Source organism: Bidens hawaiensis, unplaced genomic scaffold, assembly GCF_021521415.1.
Source record: "Bidens hawaiensis isolate Kalapana, Puna unplaced genomic scaffold, B.hawaiensis_p1.1 tig00020892_1, whole genome shotgun sequence".
Lineage (NCBI taxonomy): Eukaryota > Viridiplantae > Streptophyta > Magnoliopsida > Asterales > Asteraceae > Bidens > Bidens hawaiensis.
Window position 1 is genome coordinate 155,440 of NW_027493217.1, and position 20,168 is coordinate 175,607.

Sequence of the window (20,168 nt, forward strand, 5' to 3'; positions counted from 1 at the left end):
ATCTCTTGTAACAATGCTGAGGATTTTTTTGGTGTATTACAACGTGTTTATTGTTTGTTCGCATCATCCACTAAAAGATAGAATATTTTACTAGATAATGTAAAACATTTAACTCTTAAACCATTATCACAAACACGTTGGGAAAGTCGATTAGAAAGTATTAAAGCAATTAGGTTTCAAGCTTCGCAAATAAGAGAAGCATTATTGGATTTATATGAGGATAGTACTGATCTTAAAACTAAAGATTATGCTAAAAATTTAGCTACGGTACATTTTGAAAATTTTGAATTTTTATTAGCGATGGTTATTTGGTATGATATTCTGTTTGCTATTAATATAGTTAGTAAAAACTTGCAAGAAAAAGATATGTGTATTGATGATGCTATAAAACAACTAAATGAACTTATTTGTCTTTTTAAAACTTATAGAGAGGAGGGATTTGAAAAGGCCATGACCGCAACTAAACAAATATGTCTAGATAGTGGTATTGAACCTGTTTTTCGTGGGAAACATATTATTCGTAGAAATAAAAAGTTTGATCAAAATACTGATAATGAAACTTTAAAAACTCCTATCGAATGTTTTAGGACTGATTATTTCTTATACATAGTAGATCAAGCTATATCTTCACTCACAAGTAGATTTAATCAATTTAAAGAGTTTGAAACTATTTTAGGTTTTTTGTTTAGTATAGAAAAGTTAAAATCGTTCGATGAAGAAATTTTAAAAAGAAGTGTATTAATCTTGAGAATTTTTTGAAACATGATGACAAGGTAGACATTGATGGTTTAGATTTATTTCAAGAACTAAAAATGCTAAGGGATATGATAGATATAGAATCTGACACACCTATAAACATATTAAATTATATTAAAAAGTTTGATTCTTTAGTGAATGCTTATATTGCTTATAGAATTGTGTTAACTATTCATGTGACCGTTGCTTCTGCAGAACGTGGTTTTTCTAAATTAAAGTTGATAAAAACTTATTTAAGATCTACAATGTCACAAGAAAGATTAAATGGTTTAGCTCTTTTGTCTATTGAGAAGACCTTTATAGGAGAAATTGATTATGATTATTTCATTAAACAATTTGCATCTACTAAAGCTAGAAAAATAAATTTCATATAAATATTTTTTTTACCGACCCGAAATAACTTAAAATTTTTTTATTAACTCCGCCGACTATAAACGTTTGGTTTATTATTGCCGGTCCCAAGCCCGGATAAAGGAGGAGGGTTTATACTTAAAAATTTTGGAAAAGAAAAGCCCCGACTTGATAGTTAGCTTGAGGCCTCTAAAAACCTTGGGTCGTCACTGCTTATAGTTTTGCTGTTAGTGGGACTTCACTGGGTATGATTGATTGATTGATTGAATTGTCAACAATGAATCAATTTTGTGTGACAAACATTTGTCATGGAATGAAGTCATGCACCTTACCCATATAGGGTAGGGTGGTGTTTTCATGTGGTGATGGTGAATCAATGGTGGAATAAAGTGGATTCAAACTTTTTCAAAATCTCATGAAGGAGACAAAAGCATGGTAAACATCACGAAGAAAATTGTTTCAATGAGATGATTTTGGTATCAAAACTCACGGATCAGACGGATTTTCGTGAAATATCACAGGTGGGGTCAGGCATCATACACGTGACATAATATTTCTGGCTAGCGTAAACTCACGGCACAAACCCAAATGTCACAGCTCCGTGAGTTTTGGGAGAGACATTTTAGGAAAGTTTTCAAAAATAAGGTTAAATATGAAATCTCTCATTATAAAAAGATTATTTTAAGAATTTTCTTAATATGGTTTGGAAAAAAGATATGAATGCTCTAACTTCTCTAACTCATGGTTCTATTTTTTAGAATGTGATGTGAAGGTAAATTAAGTGTTTTTATTGGAATTTTTCTATATAATTTAAAGATAGATGATTTTAGAAAATGAAATGTTAGTAAGACACTTAGGAAATTTGATTATCATTGTGTAAAGTTACCCCTTACAAAAATATGAATTTATATTAAGCAAAACTATAAAATTAAAATACTGATTAATTTTCTTGCCCTATAGTATTTTCTCTCACAAGTCTCACATGCATACTAAAAATCAAGAATACACACAAATAAGATACACAAATATGCATCAATGCATGGATAACATAAAGTAGATGTGATTCAACGATAGAACATTCACTTTATTAGTGAGAAGTAAGGGGTTTAAATCTTACTATCATCAATTTATATGGGAGATATGAGGGATGACCCTGGCTTGCCAGGGTTCGAGTCCTGATCTCACCCGGTTTTACCGGCTCCTCGCTGTCGTGTCATTTGGCGGGCGTGGGGGTCGGGTTTTATCCGTGGAATTCCTCAATAGGTGGACCGCTAGGAGCTTCGTCCGTCCAGACTCGTGGCCGGCTCGGGCTACCTTTAGCCAATGGAGGCCGCGTACGAAGTACCCAGCATCACCTAGTTGGTCGTTCCAAAAAAAAATCAATGCATGTATAACAATTCTATACAAGACATAAAATTTTCAAATATTCTGAAAACATCAAAATATAATTTCAATATATCATATGCTCAGTACGAATATAGTATCTCAAATAGTTTAATATACACATGTGCATTGAGAAATGTTTATATATTTTTAGGTTTGGTGAACAACTTTATTTAAAAAATTAACAAAAATACAAGTAACATCTTTATACAATACAGGTGTGAATGATTGACATATTAATCAACAACCATAGTGAATCATTTATTTTTTATAAGTAATAATCCCCTCATTAATCGCCTCATATAATTAAATAATCCATGCCGAAATTGAATAGATGGGCCGATCATGCCAACAAATCATCAAACCGGGCCTGTTAGTAACTACTTTATAACCAACCAGCCCACAAGCCTCTATTACTTGTTGGGCTTCCTCCATAGCCTCAAGCCACAAGTTCACAGGCCTGAACCGGGCCCGTGAAAGTCGAGTAGCCCACTTAGCTATTCTTTCATGCCTCTCAACCCTCTCTAACCCTTCACATGCAACAATGTTCAAGATTTCTTTCCCGACCATGTCCTCAAGCCTGACCCGATCCTCACCCGAGATCTCTCCCATGGTAAAGGTAGTATCAATTGAGTCAAAAACCGCGCTATAATAATGTAACCCCTCGACAACACGGTCCACCAAACATGGTAAGTTGTGATCCGACTCTTGTTCAACTAATAATACTAGTTTTGGTGACATCGAGCGTAGCATTTTTAAGAACTTTGAAAACCTTTTATTTTCTGTTATTGGGTCTTTGTTTACATTGACCTTGAAGTGCGAGTCAACGTGATCATCATCCGCCAATAATACATGAAGATTTAATATTGATACAAATGCCAAGGCTTCACCGGGCCTTATGTCAAGCATGTCTTGTGTAAGGTCCAATATAGTGACATTTAGAGGGTTATATTGGAATGTCATATCCAAGCTTTTAGCCTCTTTCCTAAGGATTATGCCCAAATCATCTAGTAACTTTTTGTTATCACTTACACATGTGATCTTCACCTCGGGTGGGCCCATTGGGCCTTGAGAAAGCTTAGCTAAAAGTTGAGCCAAAAGTTGTGGATCACCGGAACCCGTATCGATTATGTGGATCACCCGGTCCCAAGACATAGCTTGAACCAAGGTTTGGGTCAAGACAACATAGGAAAATGTCATGTAAGGAAATGATTTGGGAAACATAGAGTGAGCTTCACGAGCCCAACCTAGGTTTGGGCTCGTGGTCTCTGAGTGATTTAGAGCCCTATAAACCCCGGGCCAACGTCTAATTATCCGGTTTGCCAGTGCAGCAGCAAACCTAGCGGCCAACCGTTGCATGGAGTCACCCGTGACCGACGCCAACTGCGATATACGACGGAGGCACGTGTCAGCGCGGTGGATATTGCCGGAAGATGCATGGTTGGCGCACGTTAGCAAGAGTTGGATGAGCTTGACACTTCGTTCTTCCGGCTTAAACGAGTGTGAAGGATTAGAGGATGGTGTAATTAATGAAAGGGTCACGTCTGGTTTCATTGAAGGAAATGACGAACTCATTGATGGATTTCACAAACCAAAGAGTAAAATTCAAGACTTAAAACAGATGATTGTACAAATCAATACAAACCAAAATTGAAGTGAAGTTTGAATGTTGCTAATGGGGCTATGTTAAATAAATGTTTGTGAGGGTAGTATGAAACAAAAACTAAGTGTTTGGGTGTTTACGTAGAGGTGGGAAAAGGGGCCAAATTTAAGACAAGTGCCGGGCAAAATGTGGGAGTAGGGGAATATGGGTTGAAGTTTGGCACTTATGTTGGGATTGTAGTAAGTTTAGCATTAATTTAATAAAATTAGGGGTAAGGTTGATAGAATCATGCCACTTTGTAACCTTAGTCATTACCTATAATGTTAAATGAGTAATGCCAAATGAATAGTTTACCGAATATGTTATTTTATCTAAGCAATGAAACCACATATTCAAGAGTGGGAGAAAGTGAAATAATAGTTGTGGTTAGACGGCCAATATATATAATAAAATGTAAATGTGGTGGTGACCAGTTATAACTATGTTATAAAAATTTATATAGTAATATTTTAGTCATATAAAAAACAATTTTAGATTTTATGATATTATTTTTCAAAAAGATAATAATAACTACATAAAAGTTAATTGAATTTTAAAATTTTAAAGACCGAAATTAAACCTGAATCACATGTGAAAGGGAGACAAGAGGAAATTGTTAATATAATGTTGTTTTGTGGCTCTCATATCAATTAGTACAAATAATAATTCAAATCGTGGAAAAGAGACAAGTGGAAATTGTTAATATGTTGTACGTAATAAAAAGAAATAAAACTAAGCATGTGCTGTTTTGTACTCTCGTGACACTTGCAAATTCCAGTGGTAATTAAACATTAAAAAAGATGGTAGCGAAGAGAATTAAGACATATATGCTTTTCTATACCTTGAGATTTATAATGTTTTAGGTCATGGGTATACATTCATACGAGGACGGTGTAGCTTGAAGGCAGGAGCAGCGTTCGCTATCTCTTAACTTTTCTGATGAAGTAGAATTATTTTTCTTTACGTTACCCTCCTTAAATTATATTAAGCTACCTCTCTAAAACTTTTAAAACCCCAAAACTTACATTTCAAAGTTTTATTAAAAGCCAAAGATAATTAAAAGCCTACTATATATTTAAAACTTAAAAGACCAACTTATTTAGCCGGGCAAAGGCACATGCGAAACATGTTACCGGACGCAGATTCATTCGAAACAGGCACCCGAACGGTTGCATGTTTCACGCCGAACGTTTTACCAGGCAGGCGGTACGCGGGTAACGTGAAGCCAAGCCCAGGGCGCTTGAATCGCGTAAATGGGTGCCTATACGAGCAAAACGCATTATCGGGCACCGGTGCATTCACGTAATGCTTAACCAGGCCCAATACGAAAAAAAATGTGTAACTAGACCTCCTACGTCCGAAACGAATAACCAGGCTTCCGTACTCGCAAAACAAATAAAAAAGTATTTTTCTTAATGTACGGTTAAGATAATCTTTATACCACCCCCTGAAATTATGTGGTATATATATCCGTCACTGCATTCATGTTCCTTAACTTTACATAGGCGTAACATCACCCACTTGACTCCTTTTCACCTAAAGAAAATGGTTTAGCCCCACTTAACCCTCTCAATTTAATCTAAAAAAATATTTAAATTATTATGTGTTAGTGTAGAGGATTTTAAATCTCGTTAACATTTTAATTAATATTGTACTTAACACCCCTTAACCCATGAAAAAAATGACGTCCCGTTTGTTAACCTTTGCCTAGCTTTAACGCTCCGTGGTGTAGGTATACCCCGCAAGTACAAACTCAACCCAAAAATTTTAACTTGAATTTGAACTAAAACCGAAAAAAGTTTGATAGGATTGAACTTTAATTACAACCGTTTAACATGCCAAAGAGAGTCACTTTCTATTTTAATGATGATTACTATGCTATTACTATTTTAGTTAAACCTTCAACAACAACATGATTCTTTTCTTACTACATAAAATAGATTTGAAGTCTTATGCATACACCTTTCTACCTCCAGAAAAACTTCAATAATTCATACCATTCTTGCTTATAATTAAAGCTTTTGTGGGAAGCCATCAAGATTCTCATAACCTTGCATTAAAACTAAAAGAAAGAACAAATTCTAGAAGCTGGCTTTTCAAACCATAATATCTTTATACATGAAGAAAGCTAAATTAAGGTCATTTTCTTTACTTAATGTACCTAAAACACCAGGACAAAGTTTCAACCGTTGATTCAATCACGTGTAACCATCTTCGACGTCTTGCGAATCCACGTAGACACTTTTTAAGCCGTTTAAGTTTGAAGGGGAACTTCTAATTAAGTTGTTCAAAAAGAAACTGACCAAATTCATTCCACCTTTGACGTACATAGAATCAAATAAAGAATTACGAATCTGATCATATAATATTAATAATGCTAACACCCATTCTTCATCGGGAAAGCTTTTGATTAATATATAGTTTAGGTGTTACACATCACTGTCCAAATTAGCATATAATCACTTAAACTAATGACCTACACCTTTAAAAATTGCCTTCAATAGTACAAAAGACTGCTAATTAACTAAGCACCACAACATGTGTCGATGGGCTGACGCGTCACCTTTATAATATTCTAACGTTCCACCACCCGAAATAGTAACTAGAAGGTTCTTCTACGCTAAGATCAATAGCAACAAAAGAAGACATGTTACGTGTATCAACATATGTTATCCAGGGATTGGACATGGGCTGTTTTCAAGGAGACACCAACAACCACTATGTTAGTTTTTTAAGTTTTAATATTAAAACAATGCTCTCCTTTAGATTCTGTGTTATCATTGTAAGTATGACTTAAGCATGGCTAAGTAGTCATCATATCAGGAATGTTTTCTTTGTTGTTTTAAGTAGTAAGGAATAAGGACACTTGCTGGATCCCAACTGGCTAGGCAGGATTTGAGAGATATTTTAGTTAATAAATTATAAGATCCCATATTAGATTTGAATATAAATAAAAGGTAGTGTCATCAAGATTGTGAGATCACCATATTTTTTAAAGGGGCACCAAATTTGCTGATGCTAGCTTGAGGATATATATATATATATATAAAGGAGGTGTTCCAAGTTAAAGAGCATATTGTGTTGCATGAATTGGAGACAAGAGACTATATAAGTGGAAAAGAGCAAAATGGACGGCTTGATGGGATGGAGAGTGGCGGACGGCGGGTGGAGGAAGGGACCTTGGACACCCACAGAGGATAAGTTGCTTATGGATTATGTTGCATTGCATGGAGAAGGAAGATGGAGCTCAGTTGCTGGTTGCTCAGGTATAATCTAGATTTCAAGTTTTGAAAATTTTAATTTTTTAAAATATTATGCTACTTAAATATCAAAAGAAAACATGCATACTTTGTTGGAAACACATGCTTTGTGAGAGATGCACAGGTATCTGCAACTAACTTGTTGTAATCATATCATGAATGTTTTCTATAGAGCATTTAATGACTCTAGATAACAAGGCAGTTGTACCTACACATGCATACTTTGTTTATTGTCGGATTCGCGCTTGATATCCTGGGCGAGATTATCTTAACTTACTTCTTTAGTTCCTTTTTCGGCTTTTAATCTTGATTTTGTCTTTGATGTTTAGGTTTGAAGAGGAACGGGAAGAGTTGTAGGTTAAGGTGGGTGAATTACTTACGACCTGGCCTTAAGAAAGGCCAACTATCACCGCAAGAAGAAGGCATCATTATAGAACTTCATGCTTTATGGGGAAACAAGTAATCCATCTTCATCTCTATCTATACTTCTTTCAATAATTGTTAAACTTATTTCATGATCTTTAAAACCGTATTCATATGTCTTGTTACACATAGATGGTCTACGATAGCTAGATATTTACCGGGAAGAACGGATAATGAAATAAAGAACTACTGGAGAACTCATTTCAAGAAGAAAGGAAAGCCGTCGCAAGGCACAAAAAATAAAAAATATGAAGCTCAATTTAGCTACGATTATCAAGACCAAAAACTTCAAGACACAATGAATAACTCCACATCTTCAGAATCAGAAGTGTATGATGTAGGAATGATCACTGATCAACCACCCCACGCCGGACTCATAGAAACCACTGCTGATCTCAAATGCCAGTCGGTAACCAACGGGCAACAACAACAAAATTCACGTGTGACGGCTCAAGATGTTGCAAGATGGTGGGATAACGTATCTGATGACAGCTTATGGAGCTGCTTTATGTGAAACCTTGATCGTGATCATCCAAACCAAGATGTGATGGAACAATCATTTGGTCCATGTTTTTAACTCATAGCACATAGAAATTTTCAAAATCTGAAGATTCTATATGCATGATTCAGATTATAGATTTTATTTTTTGGCTTGAATTGTTGTATAAAAGTAGTAAAATAAATTTGTCAATCACCATGCATGACACTGAGTTTTATTAGAGCTTTTGGTTCAAGAAAAGCACCTAGCTAGCTTGCTTTGATCTAGTTACATAATCAAGAATTTCTTTTACACATGACACAAATTTTCAACCTTCGTGTGTCTATCCATATTTGATACAAATTGTTTATCCATTCATGTTGTCAAATTCTTTTTGTCAGATTGAGTCAGGTTACCGAACTATTTTGAACTTCTAGTGTAAATATAACGTCATTTTCGATTTGATATTGGATTATATGATGTTTAAGGTGACTTCAGTTTCATCTTTAGTTTGTTTTAGAAATTAAACCATAATTATCAAAACTATAATACTTTGTTTGGGAAGAAAGTTTTGTCCATATGCAACAATATAAACTAATTTTGACTAACATTTTATTTCTATTGTCATGTCGACAAAGAATCGATTTTTGTTATTACAGATAACGCATAAATTAGAAAAAAGTGCGGGGTCCTTTCAACCCGTATCTCCTTTGATCCAATTCTAAGATTGAAATTGACTATGAACTCCGAGTTTTGTCATGCTAGTTACTTGTACCTTACCAGCAGTTCCTGTAACACATGCATCAAACAGTTTCAGGCAATAAAAATCCCTATATATTGATTTTTCACATGGTGCAGACTGAAAGAGAGAACTGATTTTGTACATATTTGGAACTATATCTATCTATTTTACATATAAATATTCAATGATCATTTATGTTTAACATATAAATATTCAACTAAAACTAGACGTTGGACCACGAGTTTCCCGACAACATTTCCTTACTCCACAAATTTAATATTGAGTTTTGTAAATCATATTTAATTAACTATACATGCCAATTCACATAAATTAAGTAAAAACTGCATGTTTTATTAGTTAAATAAAACAATATTTTTAGTTGGTCCTCTGGTCTAATGACATGAGGGTGATGGTTAAGGTTTGAGATCTTAAGGTGTCAGGTTAGATGCCTGACTCAAGTGTGTTTTCTCATGTCGTGGGTTTGCTCCTTGATAATGGTTCTGAGTGAGTCTGGTTTGAAGTGTTAAAATCAGTATGGACGATTGACATCTAATCTTAAGAACGCTCATTTGGGTATATGACGTGATCCATACGCGGTTAGAAAAAACAAAATTCCATTGACAATAACATATTGGCAATCATAATGAAGTACTAACAAAAACTTAAAGAATTCAAACAATATTAATTGAAATCAATATTGTTGCAAGATAAACTTGTAAAAGTTATTAAAAATCTAGTTAAGTTCAAGTTGTATCAGACCAAAAAAATTTGCCCTTATAAATAGTCTAAATAGGTACAAAAAGTGTACTTATGATCCGGAATAAAACATAAAAAACGAAATATTATCTTTTGATAGAAGTTAGATTATTAAAAACCTTTACGAAATCTTAAAAACTAAAATAAAAATGATAAAACTTAGATGCATAAACAAATACAAAAAAAAAAAATACGGTCTCACTCACTCTTACAATACATACCAAATATATAAAAAGATTGTTAAACTTGGGGAATACTCTTAAAACACCAAAACCAGGGCTCAAAATGATGAAATTTGGGTTCACTTAATATGCATCAATGATGTTGAATTTGGGTTCACTTGTTAGCCGTTTATTGTTGTTTAATCTCCTTAAATTAGCCATTTGTCGATTTATAAGTTATCTATACAATTAGATACAACATAAACAATTTAATGAACAAATTAGACGTTAACCTTGTCCTTAGATGGGTTCGTATAGACTTGTATCATGCCTCTTTTTACCAATGCCCTAGTAGGGATTCGATGGTTGACGTGTACACAAACGAAAAATGGAGTTTACATATTTTGGTAATTAAAATTCAAAATGAAAACGATAAACGTTACATTAATACCAAACCTTTTTTTTATGATAAATTATTCTATATCTATATTATATATAACACATGAGACACATGCAAATTAAGACACCTACATGTTAGGTAATTTACAGCTTGTAATGTATAAGGTACACCTTCTATAACATGTAAGTTAGGGACAAACTTGTCCATTAGGATATGCGTAGTGGTAAGGAGAAAGGGGCGACAAAGTTAAATTTTGGGGCGACAAGTTGGGGAAACATCGCTCTCCCGGGCTACAAATGGGCGAAATGTGAAGGGGGGGGGGGGGGCATGCAGTTGTCGCATGATGTTGTTTTATTATTATACGTTTGTGTGTGATATATATATATGTGTGTGTGTATTAGGTAGGGCTGTTCATGAACCGAACCGAACGCAAGCATGCTCATACTTGGTTTGGTTTGAAACCGAGCCGAACCGAGCGGCTTGAATTTAAAGAAATAAGCGATATTTTTATGCTTGAACTTGGCTTGGTTTTAAATCGAGTGGCTTGGTTCGGCCTGGTTTTGCTTGGTTTCGTACAAAATTTTCAATTTAAAATTCTAAAACTCCAAAATATCATTAATTCAAAACTGTCAACTAAATAAATGTATAGTTCCAACTCTAATATGTCTAAATCTCAAAGTTAGTTATAAAACGTACATAATAAGCTCAGTGAAGATATCTAGTCGATATTTTCACCTAACAATAGAAAAAATAGTCCGTGTATCAAGTGTAACGAGAACCAGTAGCTAGTTTTTCAAATGTGTAATTGAAGTACTGAACGATATAATGACATGAAAGTTTATGGAAAAGTGGATTTTTGAAAGTATTGTACAAGTGACTAGGGTTTAAATTAAACTTTGAAGTCAACACCAAAGTAAAAAATTAAAAAATCCTTAAAATTTTGTATATTATATAAATACATATTATATATAAATTTTACTAACTAAAAAAATAATTCGAGCAAAACAAAACGAACCGAACTGAGCGAAGCTTTGCTCGTGCTTGGCTTGTTTTCAAATCGAACCGATCCTATCGGTTCGTTTCCAAATCAAGCGGAAATCGAACTAGCATTTTTCGAGAGATTTTCGAGCGAGCGACGAACATGCATCGAGCGGCGAGCCCTAGTATTAGGCTACAACACCACTAAAACAAAATCACCCATTTGCTGACTGGGTGACACATGACACAAATCGCACAATTTTGTAGCCCTCCACTACACGTACTAGAAAGGGATTACTCCATAAAATAGTAACCAATTTTGAAAGTTGTTCCAATCAGGTCACTGATAAAAAAATTTGTTATAATCAGGTCATTAAACTTTCATTTTTGTTCCAATCCTATATATTTTATCTGGATAGCAGGTAATCTAGGTATTTTTTTTAAGTTTTCAATGTTTTTACTTTGCATAATAACTTTTGAAAGTTGCGAAAACTAGTAAAAATGAGAAATATAATTTTAAAATTCTGAAAATTTGCAAAAAAAGTTCGGAAAATTGCAATAAAACAACGAATCAGCGCGTTTTCAACACGTTACAGCTCGTTTTAACAGCAAAAGCTCGTTTAAGCGATTTTTTTCAGTTTGTTTCAGCACTTAACAGCTCATTTAAGCGTTTTTTTCAGTTCGTTTCAGCACCTAACAGCTCGTTTAAGCGATATTTCAGTTCGTTTAAGCACCTAACTGGTCGTTTAAGCGATTTTTTAGTTCGTTTAAGCACCTAACAGCTCGTTTAAGCGATTTTTCAGTTCGTTTCAGCACCTAACAGCTCGTTTAAGCGATTGTTCAGTTCGTTTCAGCACTTAACAGCTTGTTTCAGCACGTTTTGACCAAAATTGGTTGTTTTGGTTCGGGTCGGAACGAGTTAGCGTCAACAGGTTCGGGTCAGAACGGGTCCGGTTCGGAATGGGTTCAGGTCGGAAAGGTCAAAACGGGTTTTAGGTTAGGGTCAACAGGTTCAGATTTCTTTCCATAAGATGATCATACGCAGCTTAGCTACTGGTTTTCAACTCTTTCATATGCATACGAACCGACCTGAAACCCATTTTTACCTTTCCGACCTGGACCCATTCGACTCGGACCCGTTTTGACCCGAACCTGTTGATCCTAACCTGTTCCGACCCGAACCAAAACAACCCATTTTGGTCAAAATGTGCTGAAACAAGCTGTTAAGTGCTGAAACAGACTGAAAAATCGCTTAAACGAGCTGTTAGGTGTTGAAACAGACTAAAAAATCGCTTAAACGAGCTGTTAGGTGCTGAAACGGACTGAAAAATCGCTTAAACAAGCTGTTAGGTGCTGAAACGGACTGAAAAATCGCTTAAACAAGCTGTTAGGTGTTGAAACGGACTGAAAATCGCTTAAACGAGCTGTTAGGTGCTGAAACGAACTGAAAAATCGCTTAAACGAGCTGTTAGGTGCTGAAACGGACTGAAAAATCGCTTAAACGAGCTGTTAGGTGCTGAAACGAACTGAAAAATCGCTTAAACGAGTTGTTAAGTGCTTAAACGAACTGAAAAAAATCGCTTAAAAGAGCTTTTGCTGTTAAAACGAGTTGTAACGTGTTGAAAACGCGCTGATTCGTTGGTTTTATTGCAATTTTGTAACATCCTAAAATTTTAATGATGAATAAAGGAAGTTATGTTTAGTGATTTCGCGTGATTGATTAATGTCGGGGAAGGAGCGGACCATGGACTTGGATTAATTAAGATGGGTTAAATGAGAATGGGATCTAAGGGATATAAATATCCCCTAAACCCAAAATATCTTCATTTCCATCTTATCCTTTCACACTTTCAAAACACACACATACCACACTAACTTCGCCGGCCGGCCGAGCCAAGGGAAGAATCGGGCAGGTCCGAGAGAGAGCGATTAGTGTGCTAGCAAGTAAACGAGATCCAAACAAGCCCAAAAATGTATGATTCTTGATCTTTAAAGTTTAAATATCCAAGCTTTTTAGCGTAGATATGACCGAAAATGGTCGTGAAGCGTAGTGGGTGATGTTGAACCATAACAAGGGTGTTAAAATCGCCCAAAAAGCTGGTTAGAAACCAAACAGCGGCTGATCTGGGCAACTTCGCCTGTAACTGGGCAACTTCGCCTTCAAAGCGATGAACTTCGCCTGATGAACTTCGCCTGCAAGCTAAGTTCGCCTAAATGGTAACTTCGCCTATAGCCAAGTTCGCCTAAATGGTAACTTCGCCTAAAGCCAAGTTCGCCTAAATGGTAACTTCGCCAAAAGCCAAGTTCGTTTAGAAAACAAATTAAAAATCTAATGAAAAATGTGTTAAGACAGTTAATGGAAATAAAATTTTTCCAAGCTGACCTGGCAGCTCGACCCCAGCCAGGGGCTCTGCCCCTTGGACCCTGCTAGGGGCTGCCGCCCCTAGACCCCGCTGCCAGGGGCGCTGCCCCCGGACCCCCGTTCGTTGTGGGTCATATAAAGATAGAAATACATTATGAGAAGTGATGGTTAATTGATACGTATACTTGTTATACAGTCAGCCGTGCACAACTGAAGAAAGGGATTACGATTAACGGTGAACGTAACCGTGTTCAGGTGAGTTTCTAGCCCCATTTATGTGTTATGTTTTCGGGGCTGTGTGCATACTCAATATGTTTGTTAATACGCTTATCCTAAGAGATAAGTGTATGCTTATGTGGATAATGTGAAATGTATGAATGATTGCTTGATGATACGTGAACGATCTTCGGATATTGCACGTACTGTCAGGTTGTAACGCTATGTATAAGGAAAGTATGTTATATATGTTTATGTGTATGAACGTGATAGAGATAATAAAAGAAAGAAATGATAATGTATGGTTGTATGGTTACGGAAAGGGTACCGAGCCCTAATAATACTCGAGGTATGATGTATGGTTGTATGGTAACGAAGAGGGAATCGAACCCTACTAATATTCGAGAACTAGGGAACCGAACCCTACTAATATTCGAGGAAAGAGGGTACCGAGCCCTAATAATACTCGAGGAAGGAGGGTACCGAGCCCTAATAATACTCGAGGAAAGATTATCACATTTTTACTTCGCTCGCGTATATTCCACGCGATTACCACAACTCTGCCGATATCTTTGCCGAACATTGAAGATTTCTGGCAGACCGTGGAATATGACTGTCGTGTCGAGCCCCCGGTGATGCGTGCAACGGTTAATAATCAGATTGTTCAGTTCTCATCTGAACAGATCCGGATGGCTTTACAGTTCGAAGATGAAACAAGAGATGATCCGACAGATTTTGTAGCTCCATTCCGAGATGGTGCGTTTTTAAGGATGGGATACTCTGGTCCCTTGGGGGATACTCAGAGGCGCAAGGGGTTCTTGCTAGACCAGTGGCGCTTTCTCATGCACGTAATGATAGTATGCATGTCGGGGAGAAAGGCTGGTACTGATGGTATGGGCGCGACCATGCAGTCGGCGATGACTGCTCTGACTTACAATAAGCGTTACAGCTTTAGTCAGATGGTCTTTTACGAGATAGATCGACAAAGAAGAGCGATGGCGCGTGAGAGATTTCTCATGTATCCAAGATTCCTCCAAATGATCTTGAATCATGTTGCTCCCACGTTACCTCAGCGTCGCCCAATCAGATATGTGGAAAGTGTGAATAAAAGGATCTTCGCTCAATGCAGATCATCCAGTGCGAGGAGCAAACCTGAGCTCCGTCCTCGACATACTCCACTATTCGGGTACTTGATCAACCCAGAGTATGTTCCTGCTCGTGGGGACGAGTTTAGGGATCCTCAACCACAACAGGCAGGAACACCTCAAGCTATACCTGCTGCTCCTGTTGTGTCACCAGAAGAAAATGTAGACCTTGATGCACTGTTTGGTGGTCAAGGATTTTTTGATATGGAGCGGGTTGATCCTCAGGAAAATGTACAGGTCTCGGTTGCACAAGTTTCGAGTGTGAATGTTACTAGGACAGCTACTACGGTGGCTGATTCTGATTCTGATGATGAAGTGGATGAAGCGAGACGAATTTTGGTAACCCAAGAACGGATTCAGGGGAAAAGAAAGAGAACCGATGATGACAGCGAGTTAGATTATGAAGAAGAAGTTCATCAGTTGGTTCGCAGATCAAGAAGGGACAGGACAGGTGCAGGTACGGGAGCTGGTGAGAGCTCAAGGGTGGTACGTTTCAATCCACCCGCACTGTCCGGTATGAGTATAGTTCCTTCATCGTTGCAAGTGACAAGGCCAAGCGCCACGGATGTTCCCGTGGTGGCTACTTCATCTTCATTTGGCCTCCCACCCATTTCATTCCAACTATCGGCTCCGGAGATTGTATCGTTGCCGCCTCCAACTCTTACTCCAACGGAGGTTGTGGCAAGATTTATTGAGTCAACGGTTGTAGCGACTACAGGGTTGTCAGTGACGATGCCACATGCGGTTACGTTTGTGCCTACTTCTGAGGTCCCAGTTACATTGGAAATCCCTCCTCAGTACACTCAAGATATATCACATCTGAGGTTTGATTTCGATGCAACCTTATCAGACTCAGAACGAATAGCAGCACTTGAACGGGTCGTGGCAGAACAATCAAGGGTGAATCTTATCCAGACCCATGCTATTCAGCGCCTCGTTACAGAAAATCAGATACAGTCATCCCTGCTGGTAGAACATGGCAAAATCATTGATGCTTTGAAGCAGTTCTTGGCATCTCAGGGGGAGACGAGCTGTAAAGGCGATGAGCTGAGGACTAAGAAGCGAAATGAACGAGACGATGATCCCAATGCATCGAAAGGTGCAGGTGGAGAGTTGCCAAGAACTGAACAAGCTCTTGGGACTTCCACAGCTCAGGGGGAGTCAACAAGTGCGGCGGGCGGTACAGGTGATGAGGTGGTGGTCGTGGACGTTGAGGAGATGGATGATGAGTTTGTAGGTGATGTAGGTGGTGATGATGATGTATTACCGATTGAAAAGATAGAGAAGATTGCAGCTGAGATTGTTATTGATAATGAGATTGAAGAGGGAGAGATAGTAGAGGAGAATATTGAGCATGAAATTCCGGAAGTGGATAAAGCAGATATGAGTAAAGAGATTGGAAGTGATGAGACAGAATGGGAAGAGCAGCCAAGATGGAAAGAAGGCTATGCTCAGTGGTTTGTAAAAACGAAGAAACTGGCGGTCCCTACTATGTTTAAGAAGAGTTACAATATTAGAGGTTATGCTGAATCAAAGAAGGGGGTTATATGCTGGATATATGATGAGCAGTTGAGGCTCTTTGTGATTAAGATATATGATGGTGTTCAGTACTTCAAAAGGACGTTGAGATCATTGAATACATTGCCAGAATGTGAAGTGAAAGACTTAGCCAGATTGGGGTTGATAAACCGAAGTGATGATAATATGGCTAGAGTCATTGGGAAGATTGTTTGGAAGGAAAGTATTAAAGATAAGAAGTTTGAGCTGTTGAAACCACAAAAGGGAAAACTTATTGAAGACAAAGATAGAGGATTGAGAGCAGATGGCAAGCCTTGGATGATTATGAAGTATAAACCGATCCGGTGTTTGAAAGAAGTACCGATGAAATTAATGCCCAAGGATGTGCTGAAAGATCTGAAGTGGTGGTATGTAGATTGTGAAACAACTGAGGCAGTAATGGAAGACGAAGATGAACAAGAGCTGCTGAGAGTGTATGATCCGATGCATCTAGTGAACTTGTCTCAAGCGGATCTGCAGGTGCTGAATGAGAAGAAAATATTTTATATTCCTGCTTGGAAAGACGAAGCGAGGAAATATCAAAGAGTTGTTTCGGTATGCGTACGAGAAGGAGTGCATGCTTAAAGATGAAGATAAAAGATTGAAGATTACAAGACACGTGTTTGAAGATAAAGATATGAAGCTACTGCCAAGGGGGAGTCTGTTGGTGCATGATGTCAGTAGTTCAGTGTCTAGTGTCTGTAATCGAGTTAGTAATGTTTTGTATTTGTATTAAGCGAAGTTAGCTAACAAGTTCGCTGATATAGGCGAACTTGTTAGACAAGCGAAGTTAGGAACAACTTCGCCTGAACATGCCAGGCGAAGTTGTCGTCTTATATATAGATTAGGTTACGGCGGAATGTAGAAGAAGTTGTTAATCGAGTTGTAACGAGTCAGAGAGTTTGTGTGATCATTGTATCACGTGTTTACAGTTGCAATACAACGTTTCTTTGTTTATTGTAACGTGTGTTTAATCGTATCGTCTTCTACGCTCGTAACGTCTTACGTAGGGATTCCGCACCTACGTAGAACGAGATATTCCGTGTAGATCCGGCTGGGAACCTACAAAGTGGTGTATTCTTCATTGCGCTTGCTGAACTGAATTTTTTTCACAAGTCGATATATATGATAAATATTAAAACTGTCACAATAGCATAACTTGATAATTACTGGCATGAAGGATGCTTACGTGAAAACTCGAACAAATACACGAACGTAAAAATCCATTTGAACGGATAGCACTGGGACAATGTATCTCTTGTACCGATTTGCATGACTCTGCACAAAGATTATAAAAACACAAAACATATATAAGACCATTTTAATTGCTTTGTTATTTTATTAAGAAATACGATATATGAAGTACCTCAATGCATGCAAGGACAATCCGCAAGGCCATTTCATGACAGTATTTTCCTCTCAAAGGGTATGAACCGTATCTAGCAACGATTTTAGCATTAGATAAGGGCATAAATGTCTTTTAACAATCAGGTATTTCAAAAGGCAAAAAGAATATAAAATCATACTTTGAATAACAGACTTCTCCATTGCTACCACATAAAACTGCCATATCTGTTGCGGTGCACATAAGCAACCCGCCATCTGCAATTGACTGAACCGCAGAGTCCAGGAACACCGAGGGTGAACCATACGGATCAAGATCAACCTGAAATCAACAAATTAATTATTATTTCTGGTTATGAACTTATAATAATATATTTGATTAATTATATTATAACCACGTATCCATACCACATCGAATTCCTTAGGATGAGTGAGCATATAAACTCGAGCATCAGCAAGATTTGATTCCACTTTCTCACTCGCAACCGAACCGTTAAACTTTATGTTTCTTCTGCAAGCTTCAACAGATGCTGCACGAAACCAATAATAAATATCAATATGCAAAATGCACAATGATTAATCTCAAAAAACAAAATAACAACAACAATGCACCTTTATCATTATCTAATGCTACAACTTGTCCAATCCCGTCCACTTCGCGTGCATATCTGAGAGCTCTTAGTCCCGAAGCTGACAAAGCCTATCAATCCAAAGTTAACCTTACATTAATATTTCTTAAATATCAAAATATTAAAAGAAAGAAAAACGATTAGAACCTCGAGAACCCGTGGCGGTTTTAGTTCTGGGTTTTTTCTCTCTAGTGGTTTCTCGGGTTCGTCACCATTGTTACACGGTTCACCTTCGGGTATCTCTTTTAAAGATTCACCTTCACCATTGGAGATTCCATTAGAATCATGGTTTTCTGGTACCTTTGACGCTTTATTCATCTTTTTAGATATATATGCATCGTGTTCTTCTTTCCGTTTTTTAATAAATGTCCTCAGTACCGCAATTGACATGTCTCTATTATTGACGTGATATTCAGATATATGTGACGTTAGAACTTATCAATAATGATACAATTCTGAATAATCAAGTCTAAAGTATCTATATTATGGTGTTCACAAATCAAATATATGCAGTTTCTAGTGTTTAGGTAAAAAAGTTAAACAAATTCTATATATCCAATTACTTGGGGGTGAAATAATCATTTTAAAAGAAGCTGTAATAAAAAATGAACTGATAATCAAATGTTTGTACCAAATAAACAGGAACTATATTTTGAAATCAAATGTTTGTACCTCTCTTAAGTACAATCACTGTTGTAAAAATCAGTAATCGGCGAGTGACCGATTCAATTTCAGCTAATCGGACCCAATAACCGGCAGTCGGTCAAAGCCGATCCAAATTGGTCAAATTTCAATCAAAGTCTGTCAAAAGTAGTCTAAATTGATCAAAATCTTTGAAGTATTTGAAAACTCAATATTATTAATCCAATGCGTTTGAAAAATTATATAAAAAATTTTGAAAAATTGTGTGTGTGTGTGGTTTATATAATTTTTAAATACAACATGCAAAACTCCAATCCGATTAATCCCTATTGATCGCTAGTGGTTAAAAAGGTAACAACGTGTACCAAATTAATGATTCTTGAATTCATAAAAATCATACATTCTAAAAAAAGAAAACAACCCTAGTAGCCATTGATGTACCAAATCCAGCAATTGTGCAGCTACCATCAAAACAAAGCATTCCCAATTCACATATTAACTTAACCAATAAAAGAAGTTAAATTTAAACATAATACACCATACCCACAAGACACAACATCAAATTTCAACAATACGTGATGAATTGGGTAAAAGATGAACCTGGGCTTTATTGTAGAAGACTTCATTCTTCTTGTGCATTAAAATCTCAGCTTCACCTTCTTTGATAACGGTGTAGTCACTCAGATCAAAAGGCGGCTGGTGGATGGTTGTTTCTTCCCCTGTGTTTGTCTCCTCGACGCTGCTACCCATTTTTAATAATAATAATAATAATAAGATTCTTCTTGTAGTTGCGGCGGCGGCGGGAGGTGGTGGTGGTTTAACGACGGCAGGTGATGCTGAAAGATATTTATAAGATGTTATTATGAAAGGGTAGAGTTTATGAAAGAAAGAAAGAGAAAGAGAAGCATTCAAGTTGAGCAGCTTATAAAGTATCTGCAAAACT

At 36.8% G+C, this 20,168-nt stretch overlaps 2 protein-coding genes and 1 pseudogene across 2 annotated transcripts; 1 reads left to right on the plus strand and 2 right to left on the minus strand.

The window, feature by feature from the left end:
• Window positions 1-2,796: 2,796 nt before the first annotated feature.
• LOC143561993 (scarecrow-like protein 3 pseudogene) lies at window positions 2,797-4,065 on the minus strand (annotated as a pseudogene).
• Window positions 4,066-6,519: 2,454 nt separating this feature from the next.
• LOC143561980 (transcription factor MYB59-like) lies at window positions 6,520-8,724 on the plus strand. Its single transcript, XM_077049916.1, has 3 exons — window positions 6,520-7,398; window positions 7,722-7,851; window positions 7,948-8,724. The coding sequence occupies exons 1-3, from the start codon at window positions 7,260-7,262 to the stop codon at window positions 8,327-8,329; spliced, it is 651 nt and encodes a 216-aa protein (XP_076906031.1). The 5' UTR covers window positions 6,520-7,259; the 3' UTR covers window positions 8,330-8,724.
• A 290-nt stretch (window positions 8,725-9,014) lies between these two features.
• Window positions 9,015-18,985, minus strand: LOC143561994 (tRNA (guanine(26)-N(2))-dimethyltransferase 2-like). The gene is made up of 8 exons (XM_077049928.1): window positions 18,731-18,985; window positions 18,567-18,654; window positions 18,363-18,484; window positions 18,137-18,276; window positions 17,977-18,049; window positions 17,800-17,888; window positions 17,617-17,708; window positions 9,015-9,082 (listed from the first exon to the last, which is right to left on the minus strand). Exons 1-8 carry the CDS (start codon window positions 18,971-18,973, stop codon window positions 9,015-9,017), a joined length of 915 nt encoding a protein of 304 aa, XP_076906043.1. The 5' UTR covers window positions 18,974-18,985.
• Between the last annotated feature and the right edge of the window lie 1,183 nt (window positions 18,986-20,168).